This window comes from Ornithorhynchus anatinus, chromosome 13, assembly GCF_004115215.2.
Source record: "Ornithorhynchus anatinus isolate Pmale09 chromosome 13, mOrnAna1.pri.v4, whole genome shotgun sequence".
Classification (NCBI taxonomy): Eukaryota; Metazoa; Chordata; class Mammalia; order Monotremata; family Ornithorhynchidae; genus Ornithorhynchus; species Ornithorhynchus anatinus.
Genome location: NC_041740.1, coordinates 23,955,966 through 23,975,606, shown reverse-complemented (window position 1 = coordinate 23,975,606; position 19,641 = coordinate 23,955,966). Strand labels below are relative to the sequence as shown.

Sequence of the window (19,641 nt, the reverse complement as noted above, 5' to 3'; positions counted from 1 at the left end):
AGCTGCGGTCACTCAGGACCGAGGGATGGTAGTTGTGGTCACTCGGGACCAGGGGCTCAAAGCTGTGGTTGCTTAGGATCGGGGCTGGAAGGTGTGGTCACTGAGGATCAGGGACTGGAAGCTGTGGTCACCCAGGATCAGGGAGTGGAAGTTGTGGTCACTGAGGACCGAGGACTGGAAGCTGCGGTCACTCAGGACATGGACCCGGTAGAGGCAGTCCTTCTGGACGAGACCTCCCCCAACCCACCCACATCCCCGTTCTCGTTTATTTGTTTCTTCATTTATTTATTTATATCGTCTGTCGCCACTTTAGATCATGAGCTCTTTGAGGGCAAAAAGCATGTCTACTCTCTCTGTTGCATTGTACTGTCCCAAATGCTTAGTACAGTGCTCTGCACACAGTAAGCGCTCAATAAATATGATTGATCTTTTGATCCTTCCCTCTGCCTCAGACTGCCCATGATGACGATGATATTTGTGAAGCGCTTACTATGCGCCAAGCACTGTTCTAAGCACTGGGGCAGATACCAGGTAATGAGGTTGCCCCATGTGGGGCTGACAGTCTTAATCCCCATTTTCCAGAAGAGGTAACTGAGGCACAGAGAAGTTAAGTTATTTGCCCAAAGTCACACAGTTGATAAGTGGCCGAGGCAGGATTAGAACTCATGACCTCTGACTCCCAAGCCCGTGCTGTTTCCACTAAGCCACACTGCTTCTCCATTTGCCGTGAAGTCCCAAATCAGCACTATTCCCGGGCAGCTTGTACTAAGTGCTGGGGTGGACGCAAGCAAATCGGGTTGGACACAGTCCCTGTCCACACAGGGCTCACCGTCTTCAGTCCTATTTTACAGATGAGGCAACTGGGGCACGGAGAAGTGAAGTGACTTGCCCAGGGCCACGCAGCAGACAAGTGGCAGACAATCGCCTTCACCTGTTCCTAATTTGGTCACTGCTCTTTCTCTCTATCACTGACCCCTGGATCACTCCAGGTGTTACGGTCTCCCCTGCCACTCTCTCCTGAGGGGGGTCTCACTTTTGCTCCTTCCCCCAAACTCACCGACAAAGGGGGAGTAATAATAATAATGAACTTTGTTAAATGCTTACTATTCTAAGTTCTAAGGTCTGGGATAGATCCAAGCTAATCAGGACCACGATCCCTTTCCATATGGAGCTCACATTCCTAATCCCCATTTTAAAGTTGAGGTAACTGAGGCACAGAGAAGCGAAGTGACTTGCCCAAGGCCACCCAGCAGACAAGTGGCAGACCCGGGATTAGAACCCAGGTCCTTCAGACTCCCAGGCTGGTTCTCTAACCACTAAGCCAAGCTGCTTCCTTGGCCTGGGGGAAGTGTTTGCTCTCCAATACCGCTTTTATAACATTTGACCCTTTCCATCCTTCACCTTCTCTGCTACATTACCACGTCTCCCTTAGCACTCTGTTTATATCATATATATTCTCTTTCCCTAGCTGAAATTTATTTGTCTTCCCCTCTAGACATAAGCTCCTTGAGGGCAGGAATTGTGTCTTCTAACACGTGTACTCTTTTAAACAATAAACCAGTAATTCGAGAGTATTTATTAAGTCCTTAGGATAGCGCAATCAAATTAACAGACAACCCTACTCTTAAGGAGCTTAGAGTCTGGCAGAGAGAATGACCCTGAGAGTAGAGATACGTCCTCGAGTGCCGTGAGGAGACGAAATAGGACAAGTCCCCGAGCCAGAGTGGGGGGAAACGGGGTGGGGAGAAGAGAGACCAGTCAGGGAAGGCCTCCTGGAGGAGATGTGATTTTAGAGGGCCTTCGAATAAGGGCGCGTCTGGTGGTCTGCTGGATGTGAAGGGGGAAGGAGTTCCAGGCAGGAGGGAAATGTGTAAGCAAAAAGTTGATGCGAGAGAGATGAGATGAAGGCAGAGTGAGTAGGTTGATGTTAGAAGAGCGAAGTGTGTGGGCTGGGTTGTAGTGGGAGAGGAGCAAAGAGGGGAGAGAGTTGAGTCCCTTAAAGAAAAAAGTTTCTGCTTGCGGCTAGTGGTAAGGAATTTTTATTTAACGAGGGACAGGCAGCCATTAGAGCTTTAGGAATTGGAATATGAAAACTGAAAGGCAATGAGAAGGTTCAGTTTGTTTTTCATATGGTGTTTGTTAAGGTCTTATAATGTGCCAGGCAGATAGAAGCTGATCAGGTTGGACAAAGTCCATGTTCCACATGGGGCTCACAGTCTTAATCCCCATTTTGCAGGTGAGGTAATTGAGGCACGGAGACAATAAGTGATTTGCTCAAGGTTACACAGCAGACAAGTGGCAGAGCCAGGATTAGAACCCAGATCCCAGGCCCGTGCCCTATCCTGTAGGCCACCCTCCTGGAGTTGAGAGTGATTCCAAGGTTATGGCTTCTGGAAGGGGGAGGATGGCGGCAAAAGTGACGCTCTGATGGGAGGATGGCGGCAAAAGTGACGCTCTGATGGGGTGCTAGGCCCTCCCAAGCGCTTGGCACAGTGCTCTGTACATAGTAAGCGCTCAATAAGTAACAATGATTGGAAGGTGCTAAATTAGTAATGGATTGTCTCTTGGAGGGGTGGACTTTTTAGAAGGGCTTTGAAGCTGTGGAGAAGAGGGGTGTGATGGAGCGATTAATACAGTGACCTGCACATTAAGTGCTCAGCAAATACCACTGATTGAATTGGAATTCCCCTCATGGGTCATTTCAGGGGCCACTTCCAAACAGTCCAGAGTTTCAAGAGAACTGTAAAGGATTATCAATTGTAAAGCGCAGTCACATCTTCCAGCTACTCTGTTACCCCACCCTGTGTCACCCTTCTCACTTTCCTCGTATTTGACACTTTGTTATACACTACATAAATGCTTATGTCTCACACCTGGACGGAGCGGCAGACGGCCAACACCAGTTTCCGAGGAGTCTCCCAATCCCTGCGTTCAGCTCCCTTTCCCCGGGCCTTCTGCCCCTTTGGCTGACAATTGAGCCAGGGTTGGAAAGGAAGATGGAGGGATTGGAGATGAGACACTGAGTCAAGAGAAATTGGCCTTTTCCCCAATTACTTGGCTGTTCGTTTTTCTGGTATTTGTTAAGCGCTTTTTATGTATCAAGCACTGTTCTAAGCACTGGGGTGTAGATACAAGTTAATCAGGTCAGGCGTGGTCCCTGTCCCAGGGTGGGGCTCCTGATCTTGATTCCCATTTTACAGATGTGGTTACTGAGGCACAGAGAAGTGAAGTGACTTGCCCAACATCACCCAGCAGATAAGTGGCGGAACCGGGATTAGAACACAGGTTCTTCCGACTCCCGGGCCCGGGCTCGTTCCACTAAGGCCATGCTGCTTCTGGAAGAGGAGGAAAAGGAAGCCGTGGATGCCTTTCAGGGCCAGGATCTTTATAACTGTCACTTCCAAATCAGACCACCTTAAACCGTGGTTTTCCTACAGCTCGCCCCATCCAAAATAGACCTCAACCTCTTTTACTCAGGTGATAGGACATCTAGAAACAGCACAAGCAGGTTCTCTTCCCCTACCTGACCCCTCAGCTACTATCATTTTTAATTACATTAGTCTTTGGCTGAAAACACACTATTCTGTGTATCTCCTCTTTCAAATGAACTAAAAAAGTGCCATTTTAACTTTCTGTACCTTCTACTTATCTCGAGGACCCCGAGGTAATGCATGTACCTAGTAGAGCCTTAAGCTCTGTATCAGAGATCAATAAATGTAAATACTGTTTTCACTCAGTTTTTTAGTGTGATGAAATTTTTTTCCTGAATTTAGGATATCATAAAGCATTATTGTTGCAGGAAACACTTCAATAGAAATATATTTAATCTTTCCAATTACCACTCCTAAATTGTTTTTGAAGGGCCTATAGCATAATATATAGTAATCCGCTTTTATAACACTCTTTTGAGCTATTCAATTTTAATATTCGTATTACTTATAGTGTTCGCTTGCCCTACAAAGTTTAACTTGGCTTAAACCATTCCCTTTCCTCTCCCTTGGCAACATTTTGTCTGATTTGAATGATTATAGCCCATTTCACTTTTAGCCTAGCTTAATGGCAGATCTCTATAGCAAACTCATAAACATAAACTAGTTTATAAACTCTTCAGCCCTTCCACTGAAGAGAATATGAAAGATAATCTTTTTAAAAATTAAGTAGAGCTGTACCTTGGAATGCATCTGCAACGCTCTCCCGAAAAATGGGGTGTGGAAAATCATCGTATTACGGGATACATCTTCCCAGAAAGTTGATGTCATTAGTTAGTTTTCTGTTGCCAAATCAGCCCTGCCTGATGACTGGACCCTAAGGTAATTAAAAATGTATCTGTAGATCTCTTTTCTTGCCCCTCATCCCGTCCCTTCTATTATCTCTAGGGTCTTTCCTGCCCCTGTGCACCCTAATCGATCGATCGATCACATTTATTGAGTGCTTACTGTGTGCAGAGCACTGTACTAAGCGCTCGGGAGAGTACGATGCGAGCTCATACCCATCCACCTTGGCCTCCTCAGCAACTCTTACCCACTCAATGCCCCCCCCCAAACTACGTACCATGACAGCTGGGAAGAGAGGGGAAGGAAAATGTTCCTGGGATCCCCTTCCTGATGGACAGCTGGATTCCAGCCCTGCCTCTGCCTCAGGGGGCCGTAGGACAGCATCTTATGGCTCAGCTGCCTGTGGCTTTCTCTGATTATTATTATTACTACTACTAATAATGGTATTTGTTTAGCACCTACTATATGCCAGACACTGTACCAAGCACTGGGTTGGATACAAATAAATCGCATTGGACACGGTCCCTGCCCCACATGGGGCTCACAGTTTCAATCCCCATTTTTACAGGTGAGGTAACTGAGGCACACAGAAGTAAAGTGACTTGCCCAAGATCACCTAGCAGACCAGTGGCGGAGCCGAGGATTAGAACCCATGACCGTGGTGGGACTATATAGGGCGGTGTAGTGGAAAGAGCACGGGCCTGGGAGACAGAGCACCTGGGTTCTAATCCCGGCTCTGCCACTTACCTGCTGTGGGACCTTAGGCAAATCATTTCACTTCTCTGTATTTCAGTTACCTCATCTGTAAAGTGGGGATTAAGACCATGAGCCCCATGTGGGACAGGGGCCTTGTCCAACCCGATTCACTGGTATCCATCCCAGTGCTTAGTACTGTGCCTGGCACATAGTAAGCACCTAACAAATGCCACAATTACAATTATTAATAGTAACTTCTCTGTACTTCGGTTCTTCTGTTCTCTCTTCGGCTTAGACTGTGAGCCCCATGTGGGACCCGATTATTTTGTATCCACCCCCAGCACGTAGTGCAGTGCTTGGTATATAGTAGGTGTTTAACAAACAGCACAATATTATTATTATTATCCTCAGCGGCCTTAGCCCTGTGGACTTTTCAACCACCTCCCTGCGGTCCCGCTCAATGCCCGCCTGATCTCGGGGATCTCCAGAAGCTCCAGTGCAACCTCAGACATCCCCTCGCACGCCTCCCTCCTCTCTTGTCCATCGTCCAGCCCCCCAAAACACACAGACACACACACACACACACCCAGGTCCCATATCCAGGGTCACCAAGATGGTTGCCTCCCAAGCCAAGATTTGAGCAGCGGGTCTCGTGTGGGTCACCACCATAGCCACTTTTTTTATTTTAACAAAAATGAGGGTGCTAGGGGAAGACAGGTGGTGGGGGGCCTGAACTAGGAAGGTGGAGGGGTAGGAAGACTGCTCAGAAAGAGGCAGCGTGGAAGTGGAAAGGAGGACGGGGCGGGAAGGGAATTGATTTTTTCCAGCGGAGATGGGATGAATCACTGGGCGGGGTTTATGGACACCAAACAAAATGAGTGTGTGACAGAGCCCCAGATTTTACGTATTGCGCTCATTTGAAACCGAGATTAGGCCAGTACCGAATTTGCCAACGAACGTACTCAAAACAGTTCAATTTAAAATCTTTCATTACCGGTACATGCTTACATTGCTATTTGATCGTGAAACTACATTTATTGGCTTTTTAATTACTCTTCATGTACATAAGGCTATATATTATACAATTCTGTCAATTTTTTGATCTTGGAAATGCATTAATTCACTTTACAGTATATCCTGTGGAAAGTTATACTTCATTCGGTTCTCTTTTGCTTTGTACTCTATTTTCATGGACCTAATTAAGGGTAAAGCAGCACCATGGTTTAATGAGTGTAATCTCATAAAAAATGGGAGGACTGTACGCTTCATGATTTTTAGCTTTCTCCTATTAACCTAGTAAATAGTCATTGGTCTGTCTATTATTGAAGCATATTATGTCACATTATCTATTGAAATTGACTGTTGTAAAGCAAGTTTTGGTCTTCATTTTCCTTACTTGTTTCCATTTTTTAAGTATCTCTGCAGTTTCTCAGGATTCTGAGGTAGAGACTAGGGAGTAGAGAGTCGTTTGATTTCAGAAGCAGCGTGGCCTAGTGGGAAGAGCCCAGGACTGGGGTGTCAGGGGATCTGGGTTCTAATCCTTACTCTGCCACTCATCTACTGGGTGACCTGGGGCAAGTCACTTCACTTTGGGCCTCAGTTCCCTCATTTTTCAAACGAGGATTCAATATCCCTTCTCACCTCTACTTAGACCGTGAGCCCCATGTGGGGCCTGATTATCTTGTATCTACCCCAGTGTTTAGCACAGTGCTTGACACATCGGTTGGTCACTTTGCTGTCGAATGGTTTCCGATTCATAGCGTCTCTTTGGAACCACTTCCTAGCCTACCTTTTTTGCCTCGTTCTGGCTTGTACATCCATAGAGTTTTCTCAGTAAAAGGGCTCTCCTCGAGGTGAATGATTTTATGTTTTTCCCTGAAAGAGGTAACAACTCAATGGTATTCAAGTAGAATCAGCTAATTGCATCAAGGCGTACAGTTTACTCCCAGACCTTACATTATTCTAGCTTTCCTGCCATTGGATTGTATTTTCAAATGCTACTTACTGTTCATTATTATGTGTCTTGGCGATAGTCACCTAAAAATGTTTTCCGTTCTTCTTTCTGTAGTTTGTGCAGAAGCTTACAATCCAGATGAAGAAGAGGATGACGCAGAGTCCAGGGTATGTAACTGAGTTGCAGAAAAACCTTCATAATCCACCCCCTGAATAAGAGAGACGTGAGGGGAATAGGCTTGGGGAAATCAATTCTGTCTGTCGCTTTTTGGTGATTTTCTTTGGTACGGTGACACTTGAGCTTCAAAAAGATTTCCCTTCCTAATTGTGTTATTTGTTAAACCCCTACTGTGTGTCAAGCATTGTTCTAAGTGCCGAGGAAGTACAGGATAATCAGGTCACCACTACTCTGTTGTACTGTACTCTCCCAAGCGCTTAGTACAGTAAACACCCAGTAAATCCGATCGATGATGATAACGATGATGAGGTCAGAGACAGTTCCTGTCTCACACAGGGCTCACAGGCTAAATAGTAGGGAGAATTAGGTAGTCAGTCTCCATTTTACAGAAGAGATCACTGAGGCCCAGAAAAGTTAAATGACATGCCCAGGGTCACACAGCAGATACGTGGCGGAACCAAGATTAGAGCCCAGATTCTCTGACTCCCAAGCCTGTCCTCTTCACACAAGCCCGTGCTGCTCCTAACTGAACGTAGCTGCCCTTAATACCCCCCAGTTCGTAGACACCTCTAAATGAAATACCTAAAATGAAAATGAAAACCGCAGGGATCGCGGAAGCATTGGTGCGCCGTCCGTTTGTATGCGGTATGGGCATCGAGTTTTGATTTTGGCTCTTGAGTCGAATGAGATTTAATGGCTGAAAATGTTGAGCGGGTTTGACAGCGACTCTTTAATCTTCTACGAAATATTTCAAATCTAAATATTTCTGCCAAAGTTCTTCTGCTGTAGCTAGTCATTGTTTTTATGACCAGGAAAATGTAGTAGATGCCAAATGCCGTTGCTCGTTCTGGATTAATGAGACTAGTAAGAGCAGTGATAGTATTATTAATAGTATAATGATTATAGTAGTATAGTAGTAATAATAATAATGGTTTTTGTTAAGCGCTTACTTTGTGCCAAGCACTGTTCTAAGCGCCGGGGGAGATACAATGTAGTTAGGTTGTCCCACGTGGGGCTCACAGTTTTAATCCCCACTTTACAGATGAGGGAACTGAGGCACAGAGAAGTTAAGTGACCTGCCCAAAGTCACACAGCTGACAAGCGGTGGAGTCGGGATTAGAACCCATGACCTCTGACACCCACGCCCGTGCTCTTTCCATTGAGCCATGCTGCTGCTCGTATGCCTGGCACATGGTAAGTGGTCGGCGGAGAGGGGATTTTAATAGTCTGCATTAGCTGAAGGAGAGATTTCTGAAAAACCATTAAGTTTTTGAAAGAATGAACTTGCTAATGGAGTTTGAAGCAGTTTTATATTCAGCTTTGTTCTTATGGTGTTTATTCATTCAAAACGAATATTAATTGAAACAGATCTGATGCTTCCTAAGGGAGCGCGAAGCCTCTGAGAATTCGTCAGAAACTCCTTTAACGTTAGAAGTTGGTGGCGTTCCCCATGGACTTGCAATCGGTCTCCCCTGGGATTTTGGGTGTCCAAGTATCAGTAAATTCCTTGCTTCTTGGTAGGGAGCAGAGGTGCTGACATCCCAGTTAGGTTTAATATTAAGGGCCAAGGAAAAGCTTAAAATTCTAATATGGACGTTTTGAGGCATATTACTGGTTCCGTTTTTAAGGCCCTTTTCTGACTCCTTATGCCCGTGTAAATTTTATTGCTGTTAATGTGAATTTAATAGGCATTTTGTGGTAATGCAGAAGTGAAAAGAAAAGAGGCCCGAGAGTCAGAGGATCTGAGTTCTATTCCCGACTCTGCCACTCGTCTGTTGTGGGACCTTGGGCAAGTCACTTAGCTTTTCGGTGCCTCAGTTGTCTCATCTTGTAAAATGGGGATTAAATCCTCCTCTTTCCAATTTAGACTGTGAGTTCCATCCCGGAAAGGGATTAGCCTCTATCTACCCCAGCACTTAATACAGTGCCTGGCACTTAGTAAGTACTCAACAAGTACTATAAAAAAATCAAAGGGAAGTATTTATTTTGATCAAAATATATATTGTGTAGGCCTCTAAATGTAAGTAAACTTTTTTTCCAGGTAGGTAAAGTATTATGATTCAGGGTAAATGTAATTTCATTAGGCCATGACACCTGAATAAGATCAATCCAAATGGTGATTTCGACACTCTATTATTTATCATTTTCAAATTTATAGCACTTTACCGGGGGTGGAATTTATATTTTGAAAGCATCCATGGTATTTGCACAGCACTGTACTAAGTACTTTGGAGAGTACCAGCAGTCGAGTTGCTAGTCACATTCCCTGTCCCTTGAATGAAATTTTAAACGGAATTTTAAATCCAATGCTTACTTCTTTAGCATGGAAAAGCTAGAGAGGTTAAGAGAATGGTTCTCCTGACAACTGGAAAAAGACTGTCTAGTATTACAGTAAGTCCAGGAATTTGCTAAATTTCCAAGAGGGAGCTTTTCATTTAGCTCTGGTTTGGTTGGATAACATCTTTCAAATTAAAGGCATCTCACTCCACTTTTCAGAACAGTGAGTGTCTAAGCAGCAGAGCCAGATTTTTTCATGTTCGCCTGTACAGTTTAGGATATTTAGACTGTAGTTTTTTAGCGGAGAGGAATATTAGATTTGTTTTAGCCTTTCCAAAAATACGATCCATCAGTCGGTGTTATTTATCGAGCACCTACCGTGGGCAGAGCAGCGTTCTAAGTGTTTAGGAGAGCATTCATTCCTTCAATCATATTTATTGAGCGCTTGCTGTGTGCAAAACACTATACAAAGCACTCGGGAGAGTTCAATATAACAACAAACAGACACATTCCTGGCCACAACGAGCTCACGGTCTAGAGGGGGAGGTAGACATTAATATAAATAGATAAATAAATTACAGATATAAAAGAATACCAAATCTACATCTACACTTCAGAAATTCCCAGAGTGGGAACTGAATCATTCTCAGGAGACTTTGATTGCATCATAAAGGTAATCCCCTTGGCCAGAGTGTGCCCAATTTGCCATTTGGTGGAAACTCAGGTCACCCAGAAGAACTCCTCCCACATGACTACCGGCCCTCCATGTGGCTTGCTCTTCCTGTAATGGAAGTGGCCAACGAGCGAAATCCCTCTTCCCGCCTTCATGCTATCAGTCAATCGATGGTGTTTATCGAGCACTTCCTGTGTGCAGAGCACTGTACTAAGCACCTGGGAGACTACAGTATAACAGAGTTGGTAGACGCATTCCCTATCCACGAGGATATTACAGTCCGGAGGGGGAGTTCACAGTCCAAAGGGTGTCTGAACCCTCGATTCAACCAAGCGTGTAGGAAGAGGCTTTATCCAGAGTTCCCTTGGTTGGAGATGAAGGAGGGAGGCAGTTACCATCCTCAGAAGAATCCAAACATTTCCTGCTTGCCAACTGGAGATTCTCCTCCTGGAGGCAGTGGGAAGTTCCATGTATTTGGACAAATAGGAATCTATTCACCACATATAATGCAATTTGTCCTAATAAGCTGATTAGAGAATTCACTTGTCTCCAGAAAGCATGACTAACTTCAAGGAAGAAATTATCTGCCCTTTTAGAGCAGTTTTCATGTATATCCTTCAAAGAGTGTGAAGCCATGAGCATAGACCAAAGGAAAATTTGTCAGCCCCTCTTGTCTCTGCTAAATCTTCTCACAAGGTTTCCTTTCTTCCCATGGATTTATATCTGGATTCAAATCCTGTTGGGGTTTTGATTCACTGATTCCAGAATGAATTCCCTTTTTCAAGGATTTACCCTGTTTCACCCTATTTGGTAATATAGACCAATGTCTACCTGGTCATCAGTGGCTTTGTCTTCATCAGTCGATCGTATTTATTGAGCGCTTTCCACATGCAGGGCACTGTACTAAGCACTTGGGGGAGTACAATACAACATTAGTACTTATTGAGCACTTACTATGTGCAGAACACTGTACTAAGTGCTTGGGAGAGTACAGTACAACAGAGTTGGTTGACACATTCCGGGAAAAAGAGGGCTTGATTGGGGAAGGCTTCTTGGAGGAGGTGTTACCTTATTTACCTGGAGGAGAACTCAGCTTAAGATTTAACTCAAGATAAACCATCATAACAGTTTCCCCGTATTACACTGGAATCTCAGCATGAGGCATAAATTGACATTGTGGGGTGAAATGGGATCTTAGAATAGTATAGTTAAGACGTTCAGTACTGTATTTGAAATTTGATGATGTTTTATGACACTTGTAATTCTGTTCTGAAAAGGAAAATTTAAAAAAAAATTGTAAAATGTGTTTTATTGATAACTTTTAGATCATTCATCCCAAAACAGATGATCAGAGAACTAGATTGCAAGAAGCTTGCAAAGACATCCTTCTCTTCAAGAACCTGGATCCGGTAGGATAATTCTTACTGATTTTTTTTGCTGCTGATTTCATTTGAATTTTGTGAAGCTGCTTCTCTAAAGGCTGTTGCATTTGAAGATTGTTTTGTTTTTAGAACAGAGGATTAATTGCTTTAAGTGGGCTTTTCCAAATTGAGATAGAAATGCTTCTAATGCTTCTAATTTAAGTAAAAATCTAAAACCTTCTTAATTTAAAAGGTGTGTCAGAGGCTATGAGAAAGACTAATTAGAATTTAGTCCTGAAATTGGCCAGCATTTTCCAGCACCCTGGATTACAGGATGCAGAGATCTAGAGAAGTTACTGGTGGTGGGTGTTCAAATTCTAGCAAGGAAACTAGATCAGTCTTAAAAAATCAATCAATCAGTGGATTTTCACTGAGTGTTTACGCTGTGCAGAGCAATATATTGAGCTTTTGAGAGATGACTACAATAAACAGACACATTCCCTGCCCACAACAAGATTACGGTCTAGAGGGGGAGAAAGTCAACATAAATAATTAAATTACAGATATGTACATAAGTGCCGTGGGGCTGGTGGGGGCGGGGTGTGAATAAAAAGAGCAAGTCAGAGAGATGCAGAAGGGTGTGGGAGAAGAGTAAAGGAGGCCTTAGTCGGGGAAGGCCTCTTGGAGGAGATGTGCCTACGATAAACCTTTGAAGGCCGGGGGAGTGATGATAATATTTTAGAGTCAAATCAGCTGAATGTTGGGTTCGCCTGAATGCAAGTCCAACAGAAGCAGCAAGACCTAGTGAAAAAGAGCACAGACCTAGAAGTCAGAAGGACCCAGAAGGATTCCAACTCCGCCACTGTCTGCTGCGTGACCTTGGGCAAATCGCTTCACTTCTCTGTGCCTCAGTTACCTCATCTGGAAAATGGGGATTAAGACCGTCAGCCCCATGTGGGACATAGACTATGTCCCAGCTTGATTATTTTGTTTCTATCCGAGTCCAACCTGATTATTTTGTATCTACCTCAGCACTTGGTTTAGTGCCTGGTTCATAGAAAGCGCTTAACAAATACCACTTAAAAAAAAAAGAGGTAGAGGAATCCGTGTGAGAGGAATCTTCAGGAATCCCAAGATTTATCTCCCCAGGACGGAGCACAGGATAACTTAGAAGCTCCGACAGTAGACTGATTAATGGGTATTTTCTTAATGTCAGTAACCTCTAAAAGGGTTTTGGGGATAAAGAACCACAAGTTTTCCATCTTGTAGGGGACTCTTTAGTGGATTTTTTTTGTTGTGGTCTTTGTGTCTTGCTTATTTTTGAGTTGTTCTGAGAATAAGAATTCTAAACTCTGGGAGGCTAGGATTTCTCCAGTTGTGTTCTTGTGAAGTCAAGTTAGATTTCCTGCAAATAAGGTTTGCAGCTAGCATCCAAGACCCAGAGATGTTTTAGTTTAAGGAGGTGTTCATTCATATTAGTTGATCATTACTTTTTTGGGGTCGTCAGCACTCTTAGGGTTAGGTAAAATATCTAAGCCTAGAAAGGCCTGAGAATTCCCATGGAGAATTCCAGTTAATTCTAAAATAGACCTTGGTCTCATTTAGATCTTGGACGAGGGGGAGGGAATGGCAGTCTGTTTATCGTTATATTGTACTCTCCTAAGTGCTTAGTACAGTGCTCTGCACACATTAAGTGCTCAATAAATATGGTTGAATGAATGGTCCAGCTTATTTACTTCTCCTTAGAAAGAGTTGAGCCGGCCCCTTAATTTTTTAGTGTAATTATCAGGGACCGTACCCACAATCTCCAGGGGCGTTCCTATGTGTCCCCAAATTCCAACAGTATCTTTTTCGAGTCATCTTTTAATGATATTTGTTAAGTGCTTATCATGTGCCAGGCTCTGTAGTAAGCACTGGATAGATCCAAAGAAATCAGGTTGGACAAAGTCCCTGTCCCACATGAGCCTCACAGTCTTAATCCCCATTTGACAGATGGAATTACTGAGGCACAGAAAGGTGAAGTGACATGGCCAATGTCACCCCACAGACAAGCGGCGGAGCCAGGATTAGAACCCAGGTCCTTCTGATTCCCGGGCCTGTGTTCTAGCCACTAGGCCACGCTCTTTCTTATTTCATTTTTTGGTCACTATATCCTTTTTTTGGTCACTATATCCTTTTTTCAATTTAGCATGGCCATGATGTGCAGATTTGTACAACTCACTCAAATGGAGCGTGTTTCTAATGCAATTATCAGCTGTTCGTATTTGAAGCTCTTCTTTGATTAAGAGCTTTGATTTTATTTAGAGTAATTCAAAACCCATTTATCACTGGGAGAATGTGGGAATGAATGGTCACTCTCTTTACTGGTGTAGTGGATAGACCACAGGCCTGGGAGTCCGAAAGTCATGGGTTCTAAACCCGGCTCCACCACTTGTCTGCTGTGTGATCTCGGTCAAATCACTTCACTTCTCTGGACCTCAGTTACCTCATCTATAAAACAGAGATTGAGACTGTGAACCCCACGTGGGATGGGGACTGTGTCCAACCCGATTTGCTTGTATCCATCCCAGCGTTTAGAACAGTGCCTGGCACATAGTAAGCACTTAACAAATACCACACAATTACACAATTATTATTATTACTATTAATAATATGATTAATTAACCCCCAAAAGACAATTTGGTCCTGGGGCAGGGGCAGGAGGGTAGGGCTGGTCATCTAGTCTGGTCTAGCCACCCAAATCAATCCATCCTGGGTCCTTTCACGTTTGGAGGGTTCCTGAGTGGAACAGTCAGGTCTCAGATTGGCCCAGAGGATCAGATCCTCATCATCATATTATTATTAGTATTAATAATACTAATAACAATATAATAAAATATTTGCTAAGTGCTTACTATGTGCAAAGCTCTGGGGTAGATACAAGATCATCAGGTTGGAGACATCCCCTGTTCCACGTGGACCTGACAGTCAAAGGAGGAGGGAGAACATATTGAATCCCCATTATATGGATAAGGAAACCAAGGCACAGAGAAGCTAAGGGACTTGTCCAAGGTCACACAGCAGACAAGTGGCAGAGTCAGGATCAGAACTCAGGACCTCTGACTCCCAGGCCGATGCTCTTTCCGCTAGGCCACGCTGTTGATTTTCCCTAGAAATTAAATGACCATGATTGTCCTGTCTCTCAAAGAGGAAGGGAATCTCTAAATGTGTCAAGAGAACATCCATTACTTCAATTATAGGCCCTCCCAGACTAAGCCCCGCTTTTCCTCTGCTCCTCCTCTCCTCCCCAGTGCCCCGACTCCCTCCCTCTGCTCTACCTCCCTCCCGGCCCCACTGCACTTGTGTACATGTGTGCATATTTATTATTCTATTTATTTTATTAATGATATGTATATATCTATAATTCTATTTATTTATTTTGATGCTAGTGATGCCTGTTTACTTAATTTGTTTTGTCTGTCTCCCGCATTCTAGTCTGTGAGCCTATTGTTGATTAGGGATTGTCTCTATTTGTTGCTGAACTGTACTTTCCAAGGGCTTAGTACAGTGCTCTGCACACAGTAAGCGCTCAATAAATAGAATGAATGAATGAATGAACCAGATGACAAAAAGTACAATTAATTGAATAATAGTATCATAAAATTCAATCTATCTCCCTAAGTCCACTGATAGAAATGGTTGAGTAGAGGAATGGTGGTTTATCTGGGCTTGTTAGTTTTGCCTCATCACTGAAACAAAAGAATCCTTAAAATTCCATTCCTGAGGGATTTTTTTATTTTTTTGCCAAATAGGAACCATTTAAATAGAAAAAACATCCCAAAATTGTTGAATTTTCCAAGCAGCTCTGCACCTGTGTGTGTAGGTTTTGCAACTGAATTCAGCAAAATGGGACTGAAGAATCCAAGCTCGATACATATGTATCAGCGTTCATCACCGACTCACTTGAGATCTATTTACGAACATTCCTGTTTCCGTGAATGGTTGCTGCATCGAGGTCACTTGGGGTGTGCTTATTTGTTAAGCGCTTCTTGTGTGCCAGACAACGTACTAAGCACCGAGGTAGATAGAAGATATTCAGGTTGGATACGGTCCCTGTCCCACCTGGGGCTCACCGTCCAAGTCGGAAGGTGGAGGATTCGATCCTCATTTTGAAGATGAGATCATTGAGGCACAGAGAAGTGACCTGCCCAAGATCACTTCAGAAAAAAGTATGGGAGCCAGGATTCGAATGCGTATCCTCTGACTCCCAGCCCTGGGCTCTTTCCATTAGGCCACGCTGCTTTTTCTGTTAAGAAAACATGTAGGCTGAGCCAAGTGGGTAAGGGAAGGCCTCATCTGTCACCTCTTCTGGGCCCAGTTGCAATGGGGTGAAAGCTTGGCCCCAGAAGCTTCTCTTTGACGTTAGAACCTCAGGGAATGATCTGCAGGGCAGAACCTGGGGAGAAAAAATGGGGACAGGAGGAGGAAAGGTTTAGACCCCAGTTTCTGCCCACTTTTCAGATAGGTTTCACCACTAGGTCATTTCACTAGGGCAATAACCATGGTGCAAGAGGATACTCAGGTATTTTAAATGGTTGGTGCAAATCACAAATATTGGAATAGATAGGACTGAGCTTTGCCTGCTTTATTTTGACCTTAAACTGCCCATTCTGCCATCTTATCAAAAGTCACCCTCTAACTTGCCAGAAAAATGAAAATTTTAAGGTCTTGGAGGATAAGCGCTTAGTAGAGTGCTTTGCACACAGTAAGCGTTCATTCAGTTGTATTGATTGAACATTTATTGCATGCAAAGCATTGTACTATGCGCTTGGGAGAGTACAAACAAGCACATTCCTTGCCCACAATGAGCTCACAGTCTGGGATGGGGTATAATGTTAATTATAACATTAATATAAATAAATAGAGAAATAAAAATTCAGATATATACATCTGTGCTGTGAGTATGGGAGAGGGGATGAATGAAGGAGCCAGTAAGAGCGGCGCAGAAGGGAGTGGGAGAAGAGGAGAGGAGGGCTTAGTTAGGGAAGGCTTCTTGGAGGAGATGGGCCTTCAATAAGATTTTGAATTCAGGGGTGAGCAATTAACTAAGTGCTCAATAAATACGATTGAATGAACGAAGAAATCTGCAGTAGAGTCCTCCTGCAGGATTACAACAGTCCTGTTTGGAGCAAGGAACCTCTTTTTAATGGTATCTATTAAGTGCTTACTAAGTGCCAGGCACTGTACTAAGCCCTGGGGTAGATACAAGCTGATCAGGTTGAACGCAGTCCGTGTCCCACATGGAGCTCTCAGTAGTAATACCCATTTTACAGATGAGGTGGCTGAGGCACGGAGAAGGCAAGTGACTTGCTCAGGGTCACACAGCAGACTCGTGGAGAACTGGGATTAGAACTCGGATCCTTCTGACTCCCAAGCCCGTGCTCAAACTGCTTTGTGGCAATCTCAAGCATGAGTACAGTCCCCGTAGACTGTAAACTCGCTGAGGGCAGACATGTGTCTACATACTATATTGGGCTCTGCCAAGCACTTAGTACAATCTCTGCACATAGTAAGCACTCAGTGAATACTGTTGATTGCACAGCAAATACACATTTTTCTGCAGTGCTGCTCACCAGGCAAGCATTGGGTAAGTCTAGTCAAAGCCACCAAGATTGGTAAATAAAAATGATTCAGAGCCAGATATTGCATCAAAATCCTGCAACTCATGATTATAAACTTTTTAAAAAATACCCTTTAAATAATTGAGAAGTATGTTTCAGTCAACTTAAAATAGCAAGATAATCAAAAGTTGACCGCACTATGTATTTTTCCTCTTTTTGAGATCAAAGTAGGTTTTGTTGGAATCCTTAAAAAGTTTCCCTTAAATATAGAAATAGCCTCTAAAATCTATGAATGCGAGCAGAATCCCTGAATTCTCTTTATCTCTTTAATTTTGGGAAAAATTTTCGGGAGAATTTTAACTTAGCAACAGCTTCCCTCTCTTTTCTCACCCCCTTCAAACCCTGAAAAATAGTCAGTGAAGCAGTCGGCAGGGATTTAGATCACAGGATCGGGCAGTAGGAGAGCCCTTATTTCCTAATCCTGCAACTGACTCTTCATGGCCGCCGCTCCGGAGAGACAAACGGCTAATTTGAGAAACAAAATCCTGACCCGCCTATGTTTCCTAAGGGTGTGAATGGAAGCGGTGTTATTTTGAGCCAAACAAATGCGGAGGTGGACGGGGGGGAAGCTTGCAATTAGTTATTTTGGTTGCAATTTAAACATCTCCCTTGACTTATGCACCGATCCGTCGGCATCCGGGAGTCACCTGGGTGCTGACAGCCATGGCTTTCAAACTTCATGCCCCTGAGGGTTCCAGAGTCTTTTGGGGGACATACCCTCCCTTGACATCCCCAAGAAATCCCCCTTTTCCCTTCCCACAGGACTAGAAGGCAGGCAAAGCCTATTTTTGCAAAATTCCAAATGCTGGGGTTATTGTGGCAATGCGACAGTTCTGCCTGGTGCAGCGAGGAGCCTAAGGATGAACTGTGATTTTTCTAGTCGTAATTTGTGTTGAATTTAATGGGCTATTTTTCCCAGTGCCTTCCTCCCCATCCTCCCCTAATTTTTTAGATGGTGAGTCTCCCGTCGGCTAGGAACTGTGTGAGAACCCGTGTCCGGGTTATCGTTCCCCCCGCTGTTAATTCAGCTCTTTACACGACGCAAACACTTATAATAATAGAGAACACTTAATATGACTAAAATACCTAGGCTGCAAATTTCTGCGGTATTGTTACTTCCACTGTAAAGCCAACAGAAACGATTCTCCGCAATTATTCGATTTTATACTAGCCTCTCAAAGCTCTCCCCTCCATTTAACCAATTAATAAAGAGGTGCATTTGCTAAAATACTAAACTCGGAAGGAGCCTCAATTCGATTTCTTCTCCTAGACTTGTGGGCAGGGAATATGTTTACCAACTCTGCTTTATCATGTCGTCCCAAGCACTTAGTACAGTGCTCTGCACACAGTAAGCCCTCAGTAGTAGTAGGAGGAGGAGGAGAAGGAACAGTAGTAATATTTTGAGTGCCCACTTGCTTCATCTCACAGTACTAGGCACTCCAGACCAGAGACAGGATATGGGCGCGAGGTCGGTGGAAAGAGAGACGAGATTGAGGTACAATAGAAGAGATCAAGGCATAACAAGAGCGAGGCATAACATCCCTGTCGCTACCACTCTGACCAACTCCTACTCTCCTAGTACTTTTCCCCTCCAATCTTTATAAACATTATCTTGATTGGGCTATCTAACTCGAACACCTTTTAGAATACCCCCGTTCTCATCTCAAAAACCACCAGCGGCTTTCTATTTCTCCATGCAACAGACTCTTGACGCGCAGATTTAAGACTCTCCATCAGTTGTTTCCTTCTTAGAGTGGTTTCCCCACTCCCTCCTCACATTTTTCTTGTCGTGTCTTGTCTTATGCCGTCGAGTCGTCTCCGACCCATAACGACACCATGGACACCTCTCTCCCAGAACGCCCCACTTCCATCTGCAATCATCCTGGTAGTGGATCCATAGAGTGTTCTTGGAAAAAATCCGGAAGTGGTTTACCGTCGCCGCCTTCCGCGCAGTAAATTTGAGTCTCCGCCCTTGACTCTCTCCCATGCTGCTGCTGCCCAGCCCAGGGGAGTCTTGACTTGTCACAGATGGCCTTCCACTCGCTAGCCATTGCCCAAGCTGGGAATGGAATGGGTAGGCCTCCACTTGACTCTCCCTCCTGTAGTCGAGACTGGAAGAGTACTGGAAACTCTCCAGGTGTGACCCTGAGAGGGTTCCCATTTTTCACCCCTCCCAAATTTTCTTCTTTATCATCTCTTGCCCTCAGTTCTCTCCTCTTGAACCCATTGCCCACATCCTTCTCCCTGTATTGAACTCCTTCGCCTCTCCAACCTGCTAAGCCATATCTTTCCCCACCTTTAAAACGCTTCTGGAGGCAATTCCCGGTTCATTCCTATCTTCCCAATCTTGTCATCGCCTCAGAATTACTTTAGCCCTCCTGGTTGTATCAATAATAATATCTACCGTGGTATCTGTTAAGCGCTTACTGGAAACACAGGTCGGACACAGTCCCTGTCCCTTGTGAGGCTCAGAGTTTCAGTGGGAGGAGAAAATGGGTATTTAATCCCCATGCCATTCGTTTATGCCATACTTCCCCCTCTCCACCCACCATCACAGCTAGAGAAAAGC

General features: G+C 44.2%; 1 protein-coding gene and 1 non-coding gene across 3 annotated transcripts in view; one reads left to right on the top strand and one right to left on the bottom strand.

Annotated features, from left to right (window-relative positions):
- The window catches only part of PRKAR2B (protein kinase cAMP-dependent type II regulatory subunit beta), an 88,977-nt gene that overhangs the window by 41,994 nt on the left and 27,342 nt on the right, over positions 1–19,641 (top strand). For both annotated transcript variants that reach the window (XM_039913931.1, XM_029078445.2), the window contains exons 3-4: positions 7,039–7,091; positions 11,377–11,460. In XM_039913931.1, the coding sequence (XP_039769865.1) occupies positions 7,039–7,091; positions 11,377–11,460 (137 nt within the window). The remainder of the gene's footprint in view (positions 1–7,038; positions 7,092–11,376; positions 11,461–19,641) is intronic.
- On the bottom strand, positions 19,090–19,227 carry LOC114816339. Its single transcript, XR_003764102.1, has one exon. It is a non-coding gene; the product is annotated as a small nucleolar RNA SNORA7 (small nucleolar RNA).